The following is a 23365-nucleotide window of genomic DNA, read 5'->3' as shown; positions in this document are numbered from 1 at the left end:
TGAGGCTGGGGGCAACTCTCACACCCAGAAGGCTGCCCCTGTTGCGCCCTGAGCCTGGCCCTTACTCACTTCTCAGCCCTCCTCCCCATGCTGGTCACACACCAGAAACCTCTGGCGGCACAGAGCTGTGCCCGTGTCCCCACCAGGCGCACAGGCACAGAGCAGCCTGGTCCTGTAGCAGCTTCTTCTGCAGCATCACAGGTGCTGAGAAAACCGCTCGCCGAGCCCTTCCCACCCCCAAGCAGAGACGGACGGCTCCGGGGGCGTCTGGACGCTCACGTGAAGCCCGCACTGAGCTGGAAGGGGACTGGAGCTTGCCCCAAACACAAGGCCCCAGGACGTGCACTCAGTGTGGCCCAGAACTGAAGCCAGTTACTGGACGTCATCATTCCTGGCCATGCGGTGGGGCACCGCGGGGTGGTGAAGCACCAGGATGGCCCCTCACCCCAGGGAAGTGGAGCCCAGGTCTGACGCAACCAGTTCCGGGCAGTGCTCAGTTCTGCCCCTTAGACTTGCCCCGAGGTGGCACCTTTTGGGGGCTGTCTTTACAAGAGGGTGGGCGAGACAAGTAGGAGAGTCCAATCTGCGAAAGGGAGACCTGAGCAGCTGCACCCCCCCGGCAGCCGCATGCTGGGGACCGTCTGTGTCCTGGGCAGCTGCACCCCCAGCAGCTGTGTGCTGGGGGCCGTCTGTGTCCTGGGCGGGTGGGGCGGGAGGCACGTGCTGGGGACCCTCTGTGTCCTGGGCGGGTGGGGCGGGAGGCATGTGCTGGGGACCCTCTGTGTCCTGGGTGGGTGGGGCGGGAGGCATGTGCTGGGGGCCCTCTGTGTCCTGGGTGGGTGGGGCGGGAGGCATGTGCTGGGGGCCGTCTGTGTCCTGGGCAGCTGCACTCCTGGCAGCCGTGTGCTGGGGACCGTCTGTGCCCGTGGGCAGGGAGGCGGGCACCCCCTGGGAAGCGTGTTGGGGACTGTCTGTGTCCCCAGGGCGGGGCAGGAGGAGCTTGCTGGGGACTTTTGTGTCCTTGGGCAGCTGCACCCCTCAGCAGCTGTGTGCTGGGGGCCGTCTGCGCCCGTGGGCAGGGAGGTGGGCACATGCAGCGCTGGGGACCCTCTGCATCCCGGGCAGGGAGGCGGGCGCCTGGGGACGCGCGGGCGGCTTACCTTCTGTGGGAGTTCCTGTTGCTGTTTACATGCCCGCGCCCTGTGCAGCCCGGAGTGGGACACTTGAGCACATTTTCATGCATGGCAAGAACTTGACAAGGAGAGCAGAGAAAACAGCCCAGCGTTAGAACAGACATGGTCGGAGCACACGGAGCTGTAGTTGTTCTCACAGAGGCCGGGTGGGCGTGACAGACAGTGCTCGCGCATCTGGGATGGGCATGGTCAGAAACACACACGCAGGAAGGAAGAGGCGGCAGCGCGCCCAGGGGGCTGTGCCAGGTGGGCCGCTGTGGAGGCCGGAGGACAGGACGTGGACGTGTGCCACATGGCACAGCGAAGCAAGGGCGTCCCTGACTAGCCCTGCAGGGGAGCGCTGAGGACTGGCAGCCAGGAAGTGCCGTGCAGAGTGCTCACTTCTATTCTGCTCTCATCAGTTCCTTAGGTTCTTGAGGTGCACGGGGCATTCCGTGTGGGGAGATCAGCTCAGGTTAGCATTTCCATTGCAGACATTTGCAATGTACACACACTGAATGAAATGTCACTGGCTCACTGCAGGCCTGTGTTTTGGAAACGTGGGTGTCACGGAAGGCTGGTGGGACAGGAGAGGAAACCAAGCCTGACCCTCACAGCAGTCGGAGAGAAGGCCTCTGCATCCAGGACTCAGTCTGTGCTTGGTAATTAAGTGAATTGAGCGGGAATGTCAGTGCTATGTCTCTCAAAATGTGAGAGCAACCAGTGGCAGAGTGGGCATGGATGCTCCACGGGGAGGAGGTGCCGCTCGCTGCGGCCTGGGGAACTGTGAAATCTATCACAGCAGGGGTGACCAGACCTGTCTGTGTCCCTCTGGCTAGTCCTTAGGGAACACCTGACATTGCTGCCTTCTGGAGGAGGTGGAGAGAAAACAGCCACTTAGAGGCACTCCTGTAGTCACCACTGAGCTGGGACAGTCAGAGATTCACCCTCACCCCCACCTGCAGTCACCCCTGAGCTGGGACAGTCAGAGATTCATCCTCACACACCCTCCTGCAGTCACCCCTGAGCTGGGACAGTCAGAGATTCACCCTTACATTCTCCTGTTTTCGAGATGGAACAGTCAGAGATTCACCCTCACACCCTCCTGCAGTCACCCCTGAGCTGGGACAGTCAGAGGATCACCCTCACACCCTCCTGCAGTCACCCATGAGCTGGGACAGTCAGAGATTCATCCTCACACCCCCACCTGCAGTCACCCCTGAGCTGGGACAGTCAGAGATTCATCCTCACACCCCCACCTGTAGTCACCCCTGAGCTGGGACAGTCAGAGGATTACCCTAACACGCCCTCTTGCAGTCACCCCTGAGCTGGGACAGTCAGAGATTCACCCTCACATTCTCCTGTTTTCGAGATGGAACAGCCAGAGATTCACCCTCACACCCTCCTGCAGTCACCCCTGAGCTGGGACAGTCAGAGATTCACCCTCACACCCTCCTGCAGTCACCCCTGAGCTGGGACAGTCAGAGGATCACCCTCACACCCCTCCTGCAGTCACCCCTGAGCTGGGACAGTCAGAGATTCACCCTCACACCCTCCTGCAGTCACCCCTGAGCTGGGACAGTCAGAGATTCACCCTCATACCCTCCTGTAGTCACCCATGAGCTGGGACAGTCAGAGAATCACCCTCACACCCCCTCCTGTAGTCACTCCTGAGCTGGGACAGTCAGAGGATCACCCTCACACCCTCCTGTAGTCGAGCTGGGGCAGTCAGAGATTCACCCTCACCCCCTCCTGCAGTCATCCTTGAGCTGGGATTGTCAGAGGATCACCCTCACATCCTCCTGTAGTCACCCCTGAGCTGGAACAGTCAGAGATTCACCCTCACACCCTCCTGTAGTCGATCTGGGAGAGTCAGAGATTCACCCTCACATCCTCCTGCAGTCACTCCTGAGCTGGGACAGTCAGAGGATCACCATCACACCCTCCTGTAGTCACCCCTGAGCTGGGACAGTGAGGGGATCACCCTCACACGCCCTCCTGTAGTCACCCCTGAGCTGGGACAGTCAGATTCATCCTCACACCCCCTCCTGCAGTCACTTCTGAGCTGGGACAGTCAGAGATTCACCCTCACACCATCCTGCAGTCACTCCTGAGCTGGGACAGTCAGAGATTCACCCTCACACGCCCTCCTGCAGTCACTCCTGAGCTGGGACAGTCAGAGATTCACCCTCACACACCCTCCTGTAGTCACCCCTGAGCTGGGACAGTCAGAGATTAACCCTCATACATCCTTCTGTAGTCACCCCTGAGCTGGGACAGTCAGAGATTCACCCTCACACCCCTCCTGCAGTCATCCCTGAGCTAGGACAGTCAGATATTCACCCTCACACCCCTTCCTGCAGTCACCCCTGAGCTGGGACAGTCAGATTTGCCTGCAGATTCAGAAGGCTGTAGGGGGCTCTCCCTGCCCATGAGGTTCACCTGAGATCAAGTGAACATGTAGGTCTACAGAACAGTGGCTTCCCAGCCTGGTCACATCATGTGTGACCCATGGTTCTCTCCCCACTCGGGAACAAGCTCTCTGTTTCCCCAGCGTTTACTCGGCTTGCTGGGCGCTGTGCAGGACATCCACTTGCTGTCACCTTTATTTGAGTCCTTGTTTTGTGTTCTTACCACTGGTCAGTTCCCTAAAACAGTCTGTTTTGGTTTCATCTGTGTATCTCCCAAGTCTCTTGCCTTGTCCTTAGATTTGGTGATGCTGTAAACATCAAAGAAATCAGCATAGCCTTAGGGCTTGCGTGAAGGTGTAGAGTGGCAAACCACCATGTGGGGGCTGCATCTTATCTCAGAGCGTTAGTTCTAGTCCGTGCTCCTCCATTTCTGTCTCAGTCCCCGCTAGTAACAAACCTGGGAAGGTAGCGGATGATGACCCAAGCTTCTTGCTCCTGGTGGGCATTTGGAGATTAAACCAGAGGATGGAAGATCTCAATTCTTTTTTTTTTTTTTTTTTGACAGGCAGAGTTAGACAGTGAGAGAGTGAGAGAGACAGAGAGAGAGTTATAGACAGTGAAAGAGAGACAGAAAGGTCTTCCTTCCGTTGGCTCACTCGCCTAATGGCCGCCACTGCCAGTGCTGTGCTGATCCAAAGCCAGGAGCCAGGTGCTTCCTCCCGGTCTCCCATGCAAGTGCAAGGACCCAAGCACATGGGCCATCCTCCACTGCACTCCCGGGCCACAGCAGAGAGCTGGCCTGGAAGAGGAGCAACCGGGACAGAATCCGGTGCCCCGACCGGGACTAGAACCTGGGGTGCCAGCGCCGCAGGTGGAGGATTAGCCAAGTGAGCCGTGGCGCCGGCAGGAAAATTTCAATCCTAATCTCTCTTCTCTCTCTCTCAGCCTCCCTTCCCATCTCTGCCTTTTACGTACACAAACAATAAATACGTCCTTAAAAAGCCAGCAGAGTTAGCTTTGGCCCACCTAATGTTGGGGCCTGGCTGGGGGAGGCTCTAGGCATCGGACCCTGCCCCGGGGGAGCCCCCTTCCCAGTGTGCCCCTGTACCTGTCCCTGCCCTGCCTCTTCCTTGCCCTCAGGACCAAGGTTTGCCCCTGCCCTCCTGCTTCTTCCTACCTCCCGCCAGGACAGCACTGACACATGCCTCACCAGCTTCCCTCCCACGGGGCAGGCAGCTCCCTCTCCTTTCTGCTCACTGTTCTTACAGAAAGGCTTCCCTGGAGACAGCAGACGTCTTTTTTCTCGCCTGTAACCTAGATCTCACATTCATCTGCAGCTAAGTGGACAGAGACCCTCGCACTGCCCAGGGGGAGGCAGGCTTGCAGGGGAACCGGCTTCCCCCTTGGTCTAATCCTGGCCTCTATACTGGAGCCCAAACCTGTTCCCAAGCTTTGGCAGTGTGTGGAGCTCCTGCACCTCGCCACACACACACGTGCTGCAGTCCCCCTCCTTGGCTTCTGCGGAACCTGGGGCAACCCGCTGGCCTCTGCCCGCAGCCCCTGTGGAAGTGAGGGTGCTGCTCTGTCAGGTGGGCCTCCTCAGAAACCCCACCCTCCCTGGCCTTCTCTGCCTCCCATCAACCTGGCCTCCACCTGCTCCTCCGCCTAACCCACCATGCATACTCTGATGGCTACACTTGTTGTTTCAGGTCCGTTTCGTTCCCGCTCCCTGGGATGTCCCATCCTCGTGTCCATGGCCACCTCTGCCCTCACTTCGCCTGGTCTCTACATGTCCTCCCGAGAGCCTGCAACAACATATGGCTTAATCACCACTTCCCCAAACGTGGCCCCACTCGCAATTTCCTGTCTCTTGCTGCTGGTGTCATCACCCTCACTGTCCTGAGGAGTCTGTGTGGGCTCCCCTTCCTCTCGCCACCCCACCATGGTGGTCTTGGCATCCCTGCACTGCCACAGCACCCCCAGGATTCCACAGGAGCCTCGTTCTCCACTCAGCACGCAGGGCGTGGCCTCACGGAAGCCAAGGGCCCCTTGAGCAGCCTCCCCACTATCCCACCCAGTGTCCAGGGGCTGAGGATCCACCCGGCAGATGGCAGCCCTCCACCTGGACGCAGACAGCCAGGAGAGCCTGAAGGCCCCGGCATGCCAATGCCGTCTGGACGGTGTACTGCTGAGTCCTTCGTTAGAAGCATTTGGGCAGAAACAAGGGCCTGAGAAGCCAACCCGGAAGAACATGCCAGCCAGCAAGCAGACCGAGCCCTCCAGGGACCGTGTGTGCTTCTTTTTAGGGTACTGCAAAGAACCAGCCAGGAGGAGACGCTGTGGACTGCACGTGGGACCCCACCTCCTCCCCGAGTGCGGTCTGACCCACGGTGGCACGAGTCTGCACACTGCACTGGCCAGAGCGCCGGCTACATTTCTGCTGCCTTTGGATCTTCCTGTGGAAACAGTCGGGAATTTCTCGGCTGCACAGGAACTGAAATTCCATGCTGAAGATGAAAACTGCACCAAAACAACTTTAGAGCTTGGTGCTGTTGTCCCACTTCACAGATGAGGAAAGCAGAGTGCAGAGAGCGTGCAACATGCTCCATGTCACACAGCTTGCTGGGGTGGGGCCCTGGGGGGAAGGAGCCAGGCGTGGGGGCAGCCACACGGGGATCTGCCCCTCAGCCGGCCATTTACTCAGGCCAGCTAGAATCCACTCACGGTCGCCTAAAAATATCCAGCATCCTCCAGGGCCAGGCACTGTGCTGGCCCTGGGAGGGAAGAGGATGCCGGTCTCGGCGTCTCTTCCTCCCAGGTAGGCTCCCTGGCTGCTGCAAGAGCGGTGTCTGCCGGAGGAGCACCCACACGTGGAAGCTGCTGGCCTTGGACCATCCCGCCTCCCTGTCATGTAACACACGGGACTGTAGCCGCACACTCGGTCCGTCTGCTCCAAGACAGCTGCAGGAGCCGCGGGTTTACTGCTGTCACCAGCGCCTGGAAACCCGGCAGCCCCACTGGGCTCTGAAACCATCTCACCTCCGACGCTAAGCTCGTGCTGCTTCCTAAGCCTCAGATACCCCAAGAACTTGCCCTGCTCCCACGGATTTGCCTGCCGGCACGCCAGTGTCACCCATTTTGATGGGCCTGTCCTCAGAATGCTGCCGTAATCACCGGGCATCTTGCCAGCATCCAGCCTTGCCGCTGGCCATGGCCTTTTTTTCTTTTTTGACAGGCAGAGTGGACAGTGAGAGAGAGAGAGAGACAGAGAGAAAGGTCTTCCTTTGCCATTGGTTCACCCTCCAATGGCCGCCGCGGCCAGCACGCTGCGGCCGGCACACCGCACTGATCCGAAGGCAGGAGCCAGGTACTTATCCTGGTCTCCCATGGGGTGCAGGGCCCAAGCACTTGCGCCATCCTCCACTGCACTCCCAGGCCACAGCAGAGAGCTGGCCTGGAAGAGGGGCAACCGGGACAGAATCCGGTGCCCCAACCAGGACTAGAACCCCAGGGTGCCAGCGCCACAGGCAGAGGATCAGCCTAGTGAGCCACGGCGCTGGCCTGGCCATGGCCTTTCAGACAGAGGAAGACCCTGCACACGCCCTGGACCCACAGGCAGGATCCACACTCATTTCCTCATCTCAGGACGGTGCCTTCCACCTGAGCTGCTGCTTCTGAGTCCAGCTACACAGTCGGCACACTTTATCGCTGACAGAAACAAACAGAGAAAGGTGTGTATTGTTTCAGCTCTAAAAGAAATCTAGCTGTTTTCATGGATGTTCTTCCTACTGTGAGAACCCAGTGAGAAGTGGTGTCTCAGATCAAGACCTGCCCAGTGAAACCTGCGTATTTACGCCCAGGGAGTGTAGACGTGAGAGAACAGGTATGACATGAGACATTCACAGTCGAAATGCAGGGAGACCTCCCAGATGAGTACTGACAGGGACAGCACACAGAGGGCTGGACACTCGGGCAGGAGGAGTCTGAGGCCCCTTGCTTGGGGTCGTGCTGCACTATTGGGGGGGGGGCACGGGGATGTCTCCAATGCTGTTTGGCTCAAATCTGGAATTTGAGTAGGGGTAGTAAAGAAGTGATCTGCCTGAGGTCGCAAGGCAAGTCAGGACAGAAACTGGAGGTGAGCTTGGAGCCTGTAGCCTGGAAGCAGGGAGGGGACTGGAGGTGAGGCCTGTGTGGGTGCAGGGAGGGGACTGGAGGTGAGTCCTGTGTGGGTGCAGGGAGGGGGATTGGAGGTGAGGCCTGTGTGGGTGCAGGGAGGGGACTGGAGGTGAGTCCTGTGTGGGTGCAGGGAGGGGGATTGGAGGTGAGCCCTGTGTGGGTGCAGGGAGGGGACTGGAGGTGAGTCCTGTGTGGGTGCAGGGAGGGGGATTGGAGGTGAGCCCTGCGTGGGTGCAGGGAGGGGACTGGAGGTGAGCCCTGTGTGGGTGCAGGGAGGGGGACTGGAGGTGAAGCCTGTGTGGGTGCAGGGAAGGGACTGGAGGTAAGGCATGTGTGGGTGCAGGGAGGGGACTGGAGGTGAGTCCTGTGTGGGTGCAGGGAGGGGACTGGAGGTGAGGCCTGCATGGGTGCAGGGAGGGGACTGGAGGTGAGCCCTGTGTGGGTGCAGGGAGGGGGACTGGAGGTGAAGCCTGTGTGGGTGCAGGGAAGGGACTGGAGGTAAGGCATGTGTGGGTGCAGGGAGGGGACTGGAGGTGAGTCCTGTGTGGGTGCAGGGAGGGGACTGGAGGTGAGGCCTGCGTGGGTGCAGGGAGGGGACTGGAGGTGAGCCCTGTGTGGGTGCAGGGAGGGGACTGGAGGTGAGCCCTGTGTGTAGCCTGGGAGCAGGGAGGGGACTGGAGGTGAGGCCTGTGTGGGTGCAGGGAGGGGACTGGAGGTGAGGCCTGCGTGGGTGCAGGGAGGGGACTGGAGGTGAGTCCTGTGTGGGTGCAGGGAGGGAACTGGAGGTGAGGCCTGCGTGGGTGCAGGGAGGGAACTGGAGGTGAGTCCTGTGTGGGTACAGGGAGGGGACTGGAGGTGAGGCCTGTGTGGGTGCAGGGAGGGGACTGGAGGTGAGGCCTGTGTGGGTGCAGGGAGGGGACTGGAGGTGAGGCCTGCGTGGGTGCAGGGAGGGGACTGGAGGTGAAGCCTGTGTGGGTGCAGGGAGGGGACTGGAGGTGAGCCCTGCGTGGGTTGCAGACTATAGGTGAGCCTTGTGTGGGTGCAGGGAGGGGACTGGAGGTGAGCCCTGTGTGTAGCCTGGGAGCAGGGAGGGTGGTCTAGGGGGAGTTCCCCTCCAGGAGGGGAGCAAGGGGTGGAGCTGCCTCCAGGGACAGGGAGGATCCGGGTGAGATGTGATGGAGATGGCATCAGGCAGGAGGGCGTGGACACAGTCACGGGGCTGGAAGGCCCAGGGCCGCGGAGAGACGGGACTTACTTTCCGGAGGGACCCTATCTTTGTGCGGGCACCCGGACAGACTGCGGTGATGCGGGTAGAGCCCGGTGACGTGGCCGGTTCCATCACACCCGGGGGTCGGACACTTGCTCTCTTTCTTTTCTGTTCTTGAGGGATCTAAAAGCGACAACAGGTGCCAAGAGAACGAGTGGTTTACCAACGGAGATGACCGTGATCACTTAACAACCTGAAGACAGCTCCGCTACACAGGCCCTGACGCCGCGGCCGGCCTCCAGCCTTCCCCGTAGCACCATGAGCTTCTGCCCGCGAGAAGAGCAGAGCCTGACCCTCGCCTGCACCCGATCGAGTGTGTTCCCGTGTGTTACATGATGCGCTGTGCCCACCGTGATGGGACAGCGGCCTTCCCAGAGAACACGCACGGCACGGCCATCACAGAGCGACTGCCCCGGAGACGGAGATGCTCGCCAAGCCGCTCTGGCCGTGTGCGCGGTGAGCGGCGGCTTCCCTGGCGGCAGGAGCTGCTGTCCAGGGTGAAGCAGCGCCGTCTCTCGCACAGCACTCAGAGCTTTTCTGAGCACAAATGGAACTCTCAGGAGGCCTGCAAGGGGACAGCTCAGGGTGGAGGCCCCATGTGACAGGGGCGATGAGCAGAAGCCACCACAGCAGCTGCGTGTCAGGCTCCGTCCGTGCTGGCATCAAGGCAGGCCTGTGCCACGCGACGCATGCAACCCGGAACTACGAGGCCGTGGCTGGTGGCAGCCCCTGGGCATCTGCAACCTCAGTCCAGGCCAGGGCGGAGCCGACTTTCTGTCCAGCAATGTAATGAAATCACTCACTCAGGAAACTGGTGCTAGATCCAGAGCTGAGCACGTTCATCACTGTGTAGCAGAGCGCTGCTAAGGGAGAGCTCAGGCCCACCAGGAACCCTGGAAACACTGTGCTGTCAGCGGTCTGTGAAAACCAGTTGCTCGGATCACAGAGTCGCCACTAGGCTTTAGCTAGAGAATGCTCTTTAGTGCAGTGCTCTTTAGGGATTCAGCTCTGTATGGTGTAGGCTCACTAATCAGGCCAGCCAGCCGTTTTGGCAAATGTTTGTTTTGGTAAAGAGCTTGCTTTTTATAAGGAAAAAGCTTGGTTTTAAAATTTGTGGACTCTTGTTGGATTTTCTTCTTCAGTCATTCACGTGGACTTGGAGTAGACAGAGAACCCACGGGAGCACACAGATGAGACTGTCTGTACAGCAAGCCTTCTCCAGGCGACCCTGGACGCCGGCACCTCTTCCCTCAGTGCTGGCGTGAGGGCAGAGTCCTTCCAACAGCAGTCAGCACTTCCCTACCGTTCCTCACTGATCGGAACCTCTAGAAACAAACCTATAATTACATGGCTGTCACTTCAATTTCTAGTTACCTTATTGGAGCTCTTCTTACATATACACACTAAAAACCTTTGAATAATTTCAGAATAAGATTGATATAGTTTAGTTAATATAAATTTGAAATACTAAGTACACAGTAACAATCTCAAAGGAGCATAGTTATTATTTCAAATCATGAACTGGACGTAAGGGATCTTTAACCAGATACAGATACTGATCAGGGGTAAAAGACTGGTAAGTGTAATTAATCATTAAGTGGCTATTTCATCAGGATACTTGTGATTTACTAACGAACTATGCTTCACACATCTCAAAGAACTCTGAAATTCAGCAGAGATCTGCATAGAGACACTGCGGCTCAAGGGCGTCTCAGGCTGTGGAGGACCACGGGGGTACACTGTCCTCCCCATGCATGGCACCCTGGTGGGGTTGGGGCATGCTGCTTGCCCTCCGTGTCACTGCCCACCTCTGGCCAGCCCAACCTGTCTCCACACACAACATCCCAGCAAGCAGAGCCCAGCAACGCAGCTGCAAACGCTGCCACAACTTACACGGAAACACCGGGCCGCTCCCCTGCGCCTCCCGCCACGGGGCTGAGCAGCGGAAGAGGAGCTTCCTAACTGACTGCTCTGTGTTAGCATGATTCTAGAACGTTCCTTATCGACAGTTTACATGGGGTTGAGGCCTGTGAAGGGCTGAGAAGTTGCAAACGGAGGCTGCTGTCAAGCACTGTGCACTGGCGGTGTCGTGAGACACTCACAGGGAGGCTGATCTCTCAGATCCACTCTGCAGGACGTGCTGGGCTGTGGGTTCCGGACTCAACCACAGACACCTGCCGCGCAGCAACGCAGGAAGCCCCACAGTGCACAGACAGGGGCTCAGGTCCCAGGACGACGGCCCGCAGACCGGGGAGAAGCGCAGCCTCTGCCAGTGCCCCCGACCCGGGCAGGCTGGACCCCTACCCTGCCCCACTGCGGGGGAAAGGCACGTCTCAGCTGGTTTGGGCTCATTCCCATCCCTGCCCCTTCACACAGGGGAAGCAAACGCCTGAAGTTCCGTTCCTTGCAAACAAATAAAACCAAGTAACATCAACAAAACGAGCCAAAAGTGAGCCGGAACTGTCCCAGAGATCACAGAGACCATGGGTGGCCTGCCACAGGGAGCCTGGCAGCCTCTCACCGCACTCCTCAGCCACCGAACGCCACCCAAGAACCACGACTCAGAGCCCCAGAGCATCAGCAGAAATCACCTGAGCAGACGCTGCTTCTTCCTCAGGGTGGTCGGTTCCTGTATGACCTCACCAACTTCAACCCCAAATTCTCTGTGGCTGGTCTGCGCACATCTCGGTTACCCAGTGAGCACTGCAGGCATGAGCAAGCCGTGTGCTCTGCTCAGCCACAGACGTGTCCCGTGCCGCACTGCGCGCCTGGCGCAGTCTCGGCCTCCCCTCCGAATCCGCAACGCCTGCCGGCCTGCACCCACGGAGCCTCCGGCGCAGGCTGGCCTGGCCTGGGTCTGGTCCCAGCGATGCCTGGCATGCCTGGAAGTGAGGCACACACATGGAGAGGCGACACACACCTGCGGCAGGGCAGGGCAGTGTTTCTGGCTGTGCAGAGTTTATGCAGTAACTGATTTTCAAACCGAATTCCTGGCCCTCATCATCAGGTCCAAAGTGAGAAAAGCCAGCGTTCGCAGTGAGTAGGATAAAGACGAACAGAAAAAGAACTTCTTCACACTGACTCAGGACTGGAGGACCCTTGATTTCATTGCATTCTTGAAACTGCTTCTCTCTGCATTCTCTAAGAAACTCGTCACTGAGACGCCCACAGCGGCCGCACTCTGCAAGAGGCCGAGTCACCACCAGCCTCACAGCCAGAGCAGACACTGCAGCTGTTGCAAACATGGAGTCAGTTATTCAGGCTGTATATATTTGATATATTTACAATATATATGTATAGTGTAAGTATGCATATATATAGCTAAATATACAGACATATACAAATACCCGTCTGCATGTTTAATAAGAGAAATTCAGCTAAAACTATCACCCTGGATAGTTTTGAGGGCTGTGGGACACGCTGTGTCTGAGCAAAGCGCCATGGCTATGGCCACGATGGAATGGAGGCCGCGAGGCAGCCGGGGTTATGCTGCTGCTGGTCTCAGCTAAGGCCATGCCCACCTCCTGCAGCCAATGGTTCTTACTGCCTGTGACCTCAGGTAAGTAAGGTGCAGCCACCACCCTCAGCTGCTGTCACGGGTCATCCTACCAAGGGCTCTGACTTCTACCTGGGATGTTTCCATCAGCACCCTTCATAAATCCTGGGCCCCCGCCTCGCCATGCTTCTCTGTGAGGCTTGCTGTCACGGCAGGAGGTGGCTCCTGGAGCACATCCGGGCTCATCCGCCCCAGACGCCGTGTGTGCTAACCCACGCATCCCCGAGTCCCGTGTTGCTCAGATGCCCTAACGACATGGCATCAGCTTCCCCCGGGCATCTCGGACAAACCCGCTATTTGCTCTCCTGAAACACAACCACTAAACGGACTTCTGAAGCCAACTCCAGGGCTGCACGGGAGCTAGGATTCCGCGCCCACCACGCTTCCTGGGCAGCCCAGCAGCAGCGCCTCCTACGTCAGCTCACGCTCTCGTGAGGCACTTACGTTAGGTAGAAACATTACCTTTACCATAGTATGGCTTTTTGACATGGCTGTCACTGGCTTTGGGCTTCCTGTCCTCCCCGGCAAGCTGTCGTGGAGACTGGTCCTCGTAGGACCGCAGGCTGTCCCGCCTGCCGGCCTCCATGGCCATCTTCTCCCTCATGGCCTTGGCCCTCTCCGTCTCCAGGGCAATGGCTTTCTCCAGGAGGGTCAGGTTCCCCTTGGTCATGTCGAACACCTCTTCTGACCTGTCGGAGTTGACGGAGGTGGTGTCGTCATCCCGCTCGCGACACCCATCCTCCTTCGCACAGCTAGAGAACGTTCTCGACCGGGGACTCAGCTGCTCCTCGAGCCTCATGAGGTTCATCATGTCCGAGTAGCTCCTGTCGGGCGTCCTTCCCGGGAAGTCGTCCTCGGGCCGCGCGTGGCTGGGCGCCTGGCCCCTCTCGGGAGGGCTGGTCTCGCTGAGCTTGCGCGCCAGGTCGAAGCACTGGTTGCGCAGGCACTCGAGGCTGCTCAGGCACACCTCCTCGTCGCTCTCCTCCACCATCTTCTCGGCGAGCCCGTTGTTCATGGGCTTCCCCAGCATGACGTAGTTCATGCCCCTGCCGTCCTGCGGGGGCACGCTGTCCGCGTAGCCCCGGTCGCTGATGCTGTCGGAGAGCACGACCCCGTGCCCTTGTGCTAGCAACTTCAGGGAGTCCACGGTTTCCCGGACGACGTCACTGTCCAGGTCTAGGCTCAGCTCGCTCTTCCGACCCAGGTTCTCGTTCTTGTCACTGTCATCCTCCAGGCTGTTGGAGGTGTTGCTGTTCATCTCCGACTCGGTCCTGGCCCGGTACGCGGCGTCCTCGGCGATTTTGCCGAGGTTCAGCAGCGACTTGGCCACGAGTTCATCGTAATTGTCATACTCATCGTTGTTGTTGTCATCCTTCTCCGTGTCCTGCAGGATGCGCGTGCTGTGACAGTTCATCTGATGGTCGTCTGCGAAGGAAAGAAAAAGACAGAAGAGAAAAAGAAAAGAGAGAAATGGCTGGAAGTTCAGTTGCGACAGCAAGGACAGCAAGTTAACTGCAAGTGACGCTCTGCTCCTCACGTAACAGAGCCCCAAGTCCCACTGGCAGCAGGCTGGAAGAGCTGACCTCAGGGAACAGACCGTGCTGAAGAGCCAGGGGCCAGCTAAGACATGTGCTGTGCACTGCCAACGTCCTCGGCTAATCACAAACCAGCAAATGTGGCGAGCATCAGGGCCAGACTGCGGTTTCTCACTGCCTCCATCCTCTGGGACGACTCACTGGACGCACACCTTAGACCCACCCTGGCCCTCGGCCGTCTAAGCGGCCGTGGACTTGAGGAGAACGCTCGCTCGCAGCGACCCCGCTGAGAGTGCAGATTCTCACAGTGGCGCTCAGGCAGCGCAGGGAAAAGCGGCCAGCAGGTTTCTGAGCGACACCCACATCATAAGCACATCCTGGAGTGAATAAAGTTAGAATCTCATTCTTTGAGACCACTGATCCCGACACAAAATAAAAGCAACAGGAATTCCACAGGAAAGCTCAGAAAGTAAACCTGATGAGCTGTGCTTCTCACATGCGTGTCTACCTGTAGGAGGCAGTGGGAGGGAACAGGCAAGACACGGCTGATGTCTTGAAACAGGCTGGGGATGAGTAGGCACCAGGGACACACGCACGGCGAGCTTTGTGCCCATCCACTGCCCAGCCTCGGGAACACTGTGATGACCTGGGAGAGAGCACTGGATCCCACCAGAGAACTTGGGGACTCTCCTTTAAAAAGACTGTGTTATAGTGACATGAACCCCTGACGTCTCATCTGAGACATACTGTTTCGTACTCAAGGAGTACGTGGGACTCTATTCACCACGGTACACAAATGTTACTGTGTGTGTTGCAAAACAATGATGAAAGGTTCTAGGGGTCGGCGCTGTGGTCTAGTGGGTAAAGCTGCTGCTTGCAACGCTGGCACGCCACGCTGCAGAGCAGGTTCAAGTCCTTCTGTTCTGCTTCCAATCCAGCTCCTGGCTAATGCACCTGGGAAAGCAATGGATAAAGGTCCAAGTACTTGGGTTCCTTGTCACCTACATGGGAGACCCTGACAGAGTTTCATGCTCCTGGGTTTAGCCTGGCCCAGCCCTGGCTGTTGTGGCAATTTGGGTGAGTAATCAGCAGGTGGAAGATGGATCTCTCTGTATCTCCCACTCTCTGTTATTCTGCTTTCAAATAAAGGAATAAATAAATATTGGGGCCGGTGCTGTGGGGTAGCAGGTAAAGCTGCTGCCTGCAGTGCCGGCATTCCATATGGGTGTTGGTTCGAGACCCGGCTGCTCCACTTCCCATCCAGCTCTCTGCTATGGCCTGGGAAAGCAATGGAAAATGGCCCAAGTCCTTGGGCCCCTGTACCCACATGGGAAGACCTGGAAGAAGCTCCTGGCTCCTGGCTTCAGACTGGCGCAGCTCCAGCAGTTGTGTCCAATTGGGAGTGGACCAGTGGATGGAAGATCTTGCTCTCTATGCTTCTCCTTCTCTCTCTGTGTAACTCTTTCAAGTAAATAAATAAATCTTTTTTTTTTTAAATAAATAAATCTTAAACAAATATTAAATGGCTTTCAAATGAATCTTCTCCCTTGGATGGGATTTGACTAACTGCAGGTCATTTTCCTGTCTCTTCTTTGTTTCTGTTTTAAAAAATCATAATAAGGATTGTTAACATTCATTAATGATTTGAAGAAGTGAGGTCTACCGACTCTGTTGACTCAGAGCTGAGATGTGAAGCCTCTAGTGCTTTATGGATTTTATGCAGAAATGCTTTTGTTAGTGGAAACAGATTTGGAGCTCAATCTAGCAATAATAGAAAGTAACATCCTGTTATCCTATACTGAGTCAAAAACATTTAAGATTTGACACACCTTCTAAACATCAGCAAATCAAATTCATTTATTAGGCAGAGAGCATCAATGACTGTGTGAGACCAATGCCGTCTCTCTCTCTCTCTGGATACTTCCTGTAGGTCGTCTTCTCTATTGTCAGGGCAAATGCATCCCCAAGGAGCAGACAGACAGAACAGGAAGCCCGAGCCATGGGTGAGATCAGCAGTGCTGTGGTGTGCTCACCCGCCTGGTGCACCGGCGCTTGGCCTCAGGAGTGAGCTGTGAGGGCCTGAGGTCACTGCTGCTCCAACATGTTCCTGGAGACGGGCCATTCTCCTCAGTCTATGCACCTCGGGAGAGTCCTGGAGACGGGCCATTCTCCTCAGCCTATGCACCTCGGGAGAGTCCTGGGCTATGATCACAGAAGTGTTCCGGGGTAGCCCGGCTGCTTTGTCGCTGCACAGCAGGCTTGGGGAGGTCTAACAGTGTGCAGCAGCGCAGCCACAGACAGACCCTCCATGTGAGCACAAGGACACGCGTGTAGCATGCTGATGTGTGTTGGGAGGTAAGCTGAGGAGACCAGTCGGTTCGAGTTACCATTTTCGTGGTTTCTCTGTGGAAGTCCTCCAGTCATCAAGGGATTTGGAAAAGGAGGAAGTAGGGAATGTGGTAGAGAGGACAGGAAGAAGCGCCGGTGGTCCCTGCCCTCTGCAAAGGCCCCATGCAGCCCGCAGTGGAAAGGGTGGGCTCCACACTCTGCACCCTCAGCCCCGCCAGGCCTGCACCTGCCCTTCTGCATCCTGTGAGGTGAGCAGGTGTGTACGTCCCCCAGTCAGGGACCAGGTACACCTGACTCACGAGTTACCTTCTCCCAAGACACTGAGACACAGAGGACACCTTCACACAGCTTCTCTCGCCGTGCTGATGTGTGAAGCTGGGAGCCCCAAAAACCGGGAGGATGCCAACTACCTCCAAGGGGTTCCACGGCAAAGCTGAGCAAGAGTGCACTTGGCTCACGGCTCTGCCAGCCTCACAGGTGTGAATCCGAAACCTGGCCCAGTGGGCTGCCGACCCCCGCTGTCAGTCTCGGCTCACCTGCATGGCCCCAACCTCCTGGAGGTCTCTCCCCAGGACCCTGCGAGTGCCCCGCACATGTGGTGGCCACACCCCAATGCCCTGGTCCACAGAGCAGGTACCCAGTACTCTGCACACGTGGTGGCCTCACCCCGATGCCCTGGTCCACAGAGCAGGTATCCAGTGCTGTACACATGTGGTGGCCTCACCCCGATGCCCTGGTCCAGAGAGCAGGTACCCAGTGCTCTGCACATGTGGTGGCCTCACTCCGATGCCCTGGTCCAGAGAGCAGGTACCCAGTGCTCTGCACACGTGGTGGCCTCACCCCGATGCCCTGGTCCATGAGCAGGTACCCAGTGCTCTGCACACGTGGTGGCCACACACTAATGCCCTGGTCCACAGAGCAGGTACCCAGTGCTGTGCACATGTGGTGGCCTCACTCCGATGCCCTGGTCCAGAGAGCAGGTACCCAGTACTGTGCACACGTGGTGGCCTCACCCCGATGCCCTGGTCCATGAGCAGGTACCCAGGAGCCACCTGGCATCTGGCCATCTTACCACATAGCATCTGAACACATAGCCTGCTATGTGCATGTCTCTCCTTCAACACTGTAGTGCCACATTGGCTACGGCTTCATGACTGACAGCAGTGGACAGGGACTGGCAGGTGGAAACACCCTGGTTTCCCAGCCGTCTGTCCCTCGGATGCTTCTCCAGGATGCAACTCCGCATTCGCCCAACATCTGGTCACCATGAGAAGCCACAGGCAAGCAAACGCACAAATGAGTTAGAGAGCACAGAGCAGCCAACAGCAGGAGAGAACAGGGCAGGGCTCTGCAGGGCAGTGCAGTCCTGGCCACCTCCCTCTGTCACAGAGCCCACTCTGAGACACGTGCGGTGCCTTCTGGGGGCAGAGGAACAGCCAGGTGAGCAGTCCTCGCGCTGTGCAGCACAGCAGCTTCCGCCAGGAGCTGTGCTCACCTCGGAGCCCACAGGGGGTGGCGGCCTGGGTTCTGGCCATGCCCTTCATCCAACACTGCTCCTAAGTGCCACTCGCCACACTCAGCAGTGCCATGCGTAGCCTAAAGACCCCTGGGATCCCTGACTGAAGCCTTCCAGTTCAACACAAGGGTGAGAGACTGGACAGTGAGGTGGAAGGCAGAATGGGATGCACTGTCTCGTGTGGCCGGCACCCCACGTGGCACTGTGTCCCCTCAGCTCCCGTGTTCCAAAGACATCTCTCACGGCAGTGCTGTCTGTCTCTTCTCCAGGGCTATGGAAAGAGCTTATGCTCCCGATTCAGAGTGACTTCCAGGCGCTGAGTTTGGGATGTGTTCTCACGGCCCTCCTAGCATGAGTAGGAGACACCATGGCGGCTCTCCCAGTCAGCCGTGGCTTCCCTTGAACCATGGGTTACTTGTGCAAGAAGAGCTGCAGAAACAATCCACTCAGAACTCTCAGGTCACCTGCGGAGGGCCTCGGGTCAAGGGGGGATGCAGCCCCGCTGTCTGACGCTTCAGGTCTTCTTTGCCTTGCTTGGCTCTCTCCCTCCCTGTCAGAACTTGCACAGTCTGAGGACTGGAGCAGTTTCGCAATCACGTGTTTCCAAGACCAACAGATCCAAGTTGAGCAAGTGTCTCTCTGCCTTCAGCAGGAAGGGTAAGTCCTGGCCTCAGACCCTGTGCCACAGGGCTGCTTGGGTGGGGTGCACAGGAAGAGACAGAACTACAGCTGGGGAAGGCGGGGCTGCCGCCTCCACCGAGTCCCAAGTGACAGATTCCAGGTCTTTCCTAAGCCTTTGGGGCCTGGGTTGTGAGCAAGGGCAACTGCCTCTCAAGGTGCCCATGGTCTCCCAACTCATTTGCTTCTTGTTCTGCTCCACCAACGTGGACCTGCACTAGTTCTGCCTTTCTTGTGTAACTCTTCCAGGGCATCTTTCCACCACAGCCATTCCTCTACAGTCCCCGAGCTTCCCATGCTGCTCACAGCCCTACACAAGAGCCCAGGCAATGCCTGTGAGTCCCAAGCAGGCAGCGCGGGGCAGCAGCTGGCGGGAACTGGGCGCAGATGGCGCATGTGTCCAGCGGTTTTCAGATGAGAAGGCGGCGCTCCGGGGTGCCTGGAACATCACTGCCCTGTGTTTTGTAAAGTCCTCCTCAAAGACTGCTCTGTAAACAAAGTGCCGACGCTGCCTCAGGAGCAACCTGCCTGCACGCGCACAGTAACACAGCAGCCACAGGCACGTGACCCAGCTATGGGGCCTCCCGGCTGTGCTAACTCAGGGCTCACGTCTCCCAGAGAGAAGGGGCCGGGGCAGCCCCTCCATGGAAAAGAGGGGCTATGTGTGGTGAGAAAGCTATACCTGGAGAGATGACAGCCGGGCCAGGCAGGACTCAGAGTGGGGACGACAGTCTCACAGGCACTTCGGTTGTGCCCACATGGGCGAGGCCTTGCTTATCACTGGGCAGATGGCTTTGGTTTATGATTTGCAATTGCCTAAAACATATTCCCAGCCCCCTTTCTGAACGGCGTGTTTCTTCCCTGTGGCTGTGTCCAGGCGCCCCTCGCTCACCACGAACGCCTCACAGCCAGCCGCCCCACCAGCCGGCCGCCAGCAGCCCTGACTCACTGTATCTGGACCTTGGCATCTGCTGCCATCTTCTGCTCTCTGCCTCTGGAAATCCACCTGCTGCGGGCACCACCTCACTGCCGTCTCCACATCTGAGGAAGCCGTCAGCTGCCCCTCACACATAGGAAGACCCGTCCCCCCAACACACAAACACACAGGGTCACTAAGAGGGCAAGCAGTCTGCGTTCCCGTCGCTGCCCCACAACTCCCTTCAAGAGCAAATGCATGTGAGGACAAGCCAGGTGCCCCCGTCTCCCCATGGATGCTGACTGTCCAGAGAACAGTGACCTCCACAGACAACCGGATCTGCTCTGGGGGATCCACCCAAACCCAAGGCTCTCCCAGCAAGGCCACTCATCTCCCTTGTGAGATCCCATCAGCACTTTTGTTCTCCTGGGCCAAGTACCAGCCTTTCTAGAACTCTCCATCAAACTGGAAAGGGACAAGGGAAGAGGGAAAGACACCTACCCCTTCTGTCAGGTCACAGACAAATGCTCTGACTGCCCCAGTTCTGCAGCCTGGCGTGGGAGGGGAAGAGCGAGGCTCATCTGTTCATCTCACAGCCACTTGCTGTGTCACGCTGCAGCTGACCTGGGAGCAGAGAGGAGCTTCCTGCATGATGGAGTTCCAGCGCAGTCATGGGGATGTCAGGTGCAGTCGAGGGAGGGCTCAGCAAGGCCTCCTGGAGAAGGCGACCCTGAGCACACCCCTAGAGAAGGGGGCGGCCCTCGGGGCAGGGCGTTCCGGGGGAGGGGCCAGCACAAGCAAACGTGGGGCTGGGGCTCTGTTGGCTCCAGAACAGCCAAGGGAGCACGACTGGAGGGCCTGGAGAGGGTGGGACAGGGGCACGCTGGCTGCTGGGGGTGATGAGGGCAGGGGCGTGACAACGGGACCCTGTGTAGAATTCACAGGGGTTTCTGTGTGAGGCACGTTGGAGCTGAGCTGTCCACTGGCAGAGCACTGTGCACAGGGTGGAAGCTCCCATGGATCCCGCAGGGCCTCTTGGGTCCTCGGGAGACTGCAGAGCTCAGCACCTGAACACAGGCGCACAGTGGTTCGTGGCCTCCCGGGGCCGCGGCCGTTCTGGCTTTCTCTGAGGGCATCTCCAGGACAGCCAGCAGCAACATCAGTACTGGCTGTGCCCTTGAGTGACTAAGGAGGGCGGCTAGCGGCAGGCTCTCCCTCCCTGAGGCCCATGGCCTAGCAGTGACCCTCACAAGTCCCCCATCTCACAGCTGGGCCGCTAGCCTGCACCTGCCACACGGGTCTAGCATGCGGGCAAGGCCTGGGGGACTCAGCCTCCTGACCGAAATGCTGTCCACGGCACGTATGAAGCTGGCTTGAACATAGCCCTATGCCGAGCGTGGTAAACCCAGGGAAGTAACCGTGTGGGAACCGCCTGTGCAGAAACTGTGAGCCATGCTCTTCAACTTGTGTGCAGCCATCTCAGCGACCGCACCACCTCCCGACATCCTGGGGGCCCTTCTGCACGCCCTGTGGGGAACACGGCTCCTGGGAACTGGGGGTGCTTACAAATGGACACCCATCACCCCTGCCTCCCAGAGCGCCCAAATGGGGCCACCTGCACCTTCTGCCTCCATCTCTATTGCCCCCTCTCTGTGTGTCTGTCTCTACCTCTATCTCTCTGCCTGGGTCTCTGTTTCTCACACACTGGCCGACATATCTGGACCACCTCGAGTGTCACTTGTATGCTGCAGCCGGTGCTGGGACCTGGGAGCGGGATCAGGAGTGGGGAGGATCCATGGAAGTTATGGCTCTCTGCTTTCCAGGAGGGTCTGAGACGACCGTGGCTGCTCACACACGTTTGCTGGGCTGTGAGGCACTGAGCAGGTCATCAGGGCCCTTGTCCTCCTTTCTGGCCATTCTAGCCCAGCAGAGAGAGCTGGGCCTGTTCCAGAGCACCCACGAGGCAGCACCACTGGCTTGTCCTCAGGTCGAGGCCCTCAGCTTCCACCTGGACCCTCACAGCCTCTGCCACCATCACGACTCCTAACTCTGACCTCTGTGAGGAGCCACGCCCTGCACTTCCACGCCCACTTCTCTTCCACGTGTCCTCTTGGACTTGGGAGTCTGCAGAGCTCCTGTGTTCCCACGTAGTGCTGTGCCCTCAGCACACGTGACACACACGGGGCTCTGAAACAAGCTGCCACACGACGCGGACTCAGCCCTGACGCCATCACGTGTCTGCTGTGTGCAGGAGGGGCCTTTGTTCAGGGCCACCAATGAGCAGATCACGCCAGAGTCACCCTCAAATGCAACTGTACATCTGTCCAGGATTTTCCTACGCTACAACTTCCTTAGGCTGTGACAGGCTGGGAAGGTGGGTGAAGCGTAAGTGCCAGGACCCAAATCTGAGGCCACCCTGGGGCAAGTGAAGCCAGGTGACTCAGGCGACACAGGACAGCCAGTGCTGGAGCCACACCTTGTCCAACAGCACACTGCTCGCTGGGCACCAGCACTTGGCAGGTAACGCTGCTAAGGACAGAGCAGATTGAAAGAGCAGACCTACTATCTTCCATGCTTGATTCTGCGTTATTGCTAGAGAAAGATCGTCTCTTGTACTTGATGCATGTCCGCGTGTTATCTGCATTTTACACGGACATCGCCATCTCCGCCTGTTTTCTGGGTTGTACTGAGATGACTGGAAATGCAGGGAATATAATTACAGAATCTGCTTTGCGGGGGAGGTGCAGTGTTGATCACGACCGGTGCCCAGAAAGGGGCAATTTGGTGCTACTCCCAGTCGTGCCTGCACACAACTTCCCTGGAGCAGGTGAGGTGGCTTTGGGGAGAGGTGACTACTCGGTGGTCAGATCTCACCCCACTCTCCCGCCTGCTCACGCCGAAGCCTCGCATACTAAGTGGCAGCTCTGTCTCCGTATGGGTCTCAGAGCTCCTTGCTTTTCTGCCGACTGCAGGAGAAAGCTCATTCTAATTTTCAGTCTGTCTGCAATTCTGCTGGCTCCCCTCCATGGGGCGTCTCCCATGGACAGCACAGAGGCTCATCAGCGTGGGGAATGTGGTCCCCAAGGGTGCCAGCACACGCTGCCTGTCACTTCGGCTGTCTCCTCTCATAGACATGCAAGGCTGCTTGTCACAAATGCTCAGGGTGCTTCTGTAGTGCAGGCCCAGTGTGTCCCCGCCTGACAGAAATACCATCAGGTGGCAGGCGCCTGGGAGGAGGGGTTTTCAGCGGGCAGGTCTGCCACAATTTCCATCAGAGTGAGCCGAATTGCTGCGTGGAAATGCCTCACACACAGAACCATCTCAGATTTCTCAGGGTCGGCAGTGAGGACGCAGCCCCAAGTCAGGACCAGCAGAGGCCACAGTGAGAGCAGTGAGGCCTGAGCCTCCAGGGACAGTTCAGCAGCCCTCCTGCCACAGCAGCTCCAACAGAGGACAAAGATGCCCAGTGCGCTCACGGATCAGGAGCAGCCCTTCCCTGCTCCTGCCGCTGGGCCTCGGACCCCTGTCTGACCAGTCCCCTTTGCTTTGCCTGGAGCAGAGGGTGCCTAGCAGGGCTGTTCTCACTCATCCTCAGACAACGCAGGCTACCTGACATGAGGAACACGCTGAAGAGAGGAGAAGCACTGCCTTTGACTTCACGCCTTGTCTGAGACAGTCCTCAGAGTCAGTAAAGAGAGGCAAAGAAGGGACTCTGCTTTTACCAATTAATTCCAGCACAGAACATTCTAAGGGAGGGCTGTGTGGCCAGCTGGGCACAACACGTGGAGG

The 23365-nt window shown here is 58.0% G+C and overlaps 1 protein-coding gene across 22 annotated transcripts in view; it reads right to left on the bottom strand.

The window, feature by feature from the left end:
- The window catches only part of MYT1L (myelin transcription factor 1 like), a 441118-nt gene that overhangs the window by 89208 nt on the left and 328545 nt on the right, over nucleotides 1-23365 (bottom strand). For 17 of the 22 annotated variants that reach the window (XM_051838143.3, XM_051838145.3, XM_051838141.3 and 14 more), the window contains 3 exons: nucleotides 13045-14007; nucleotides 9015-9149; nucleotides 1161-1251 (listed from right to left, as the gene is read on the bottom strand). In XM_051838143.3, coding sequence (XP_051694103.1) covers nucleotides 1161-1251; nucleotides 9015-9149; nucleotides 13045-14007 — 1189 coding nt within the window. The remainder of the gene's footprint in view (nucleotides 1-1160; nucleotides 1252-9014; nucleotides 9150-13044; nucleotides 14008-23365) is intronic. The other 5 variants (XM_070069474.2, XM_070069485.2, XM_070069482.2 and 2 more) reach the window with 1 other exon arrangement.

Source organism: Oryctolagus cuniculus, chromosome 2 (assembly GCF_051225735.1).
Source record: "Oryctolagus cuniculus isolate XC-2025 breed Fujian yellow rabbit chromosome 2, ASM5122573v1, whole genome shotgun sequence".
Classification (NCBI taxonomy): Eukaryota; Metazoa; Chordata; class Mammalia; order Lagomorpha; family Leporidae; genus Oryctolagus; species Oryctolagus cuniculus.
Note: the sequence above shows the minus strand (reverse complement) of the source record. Positions and strands in the feature narration are given on the sequence as shown.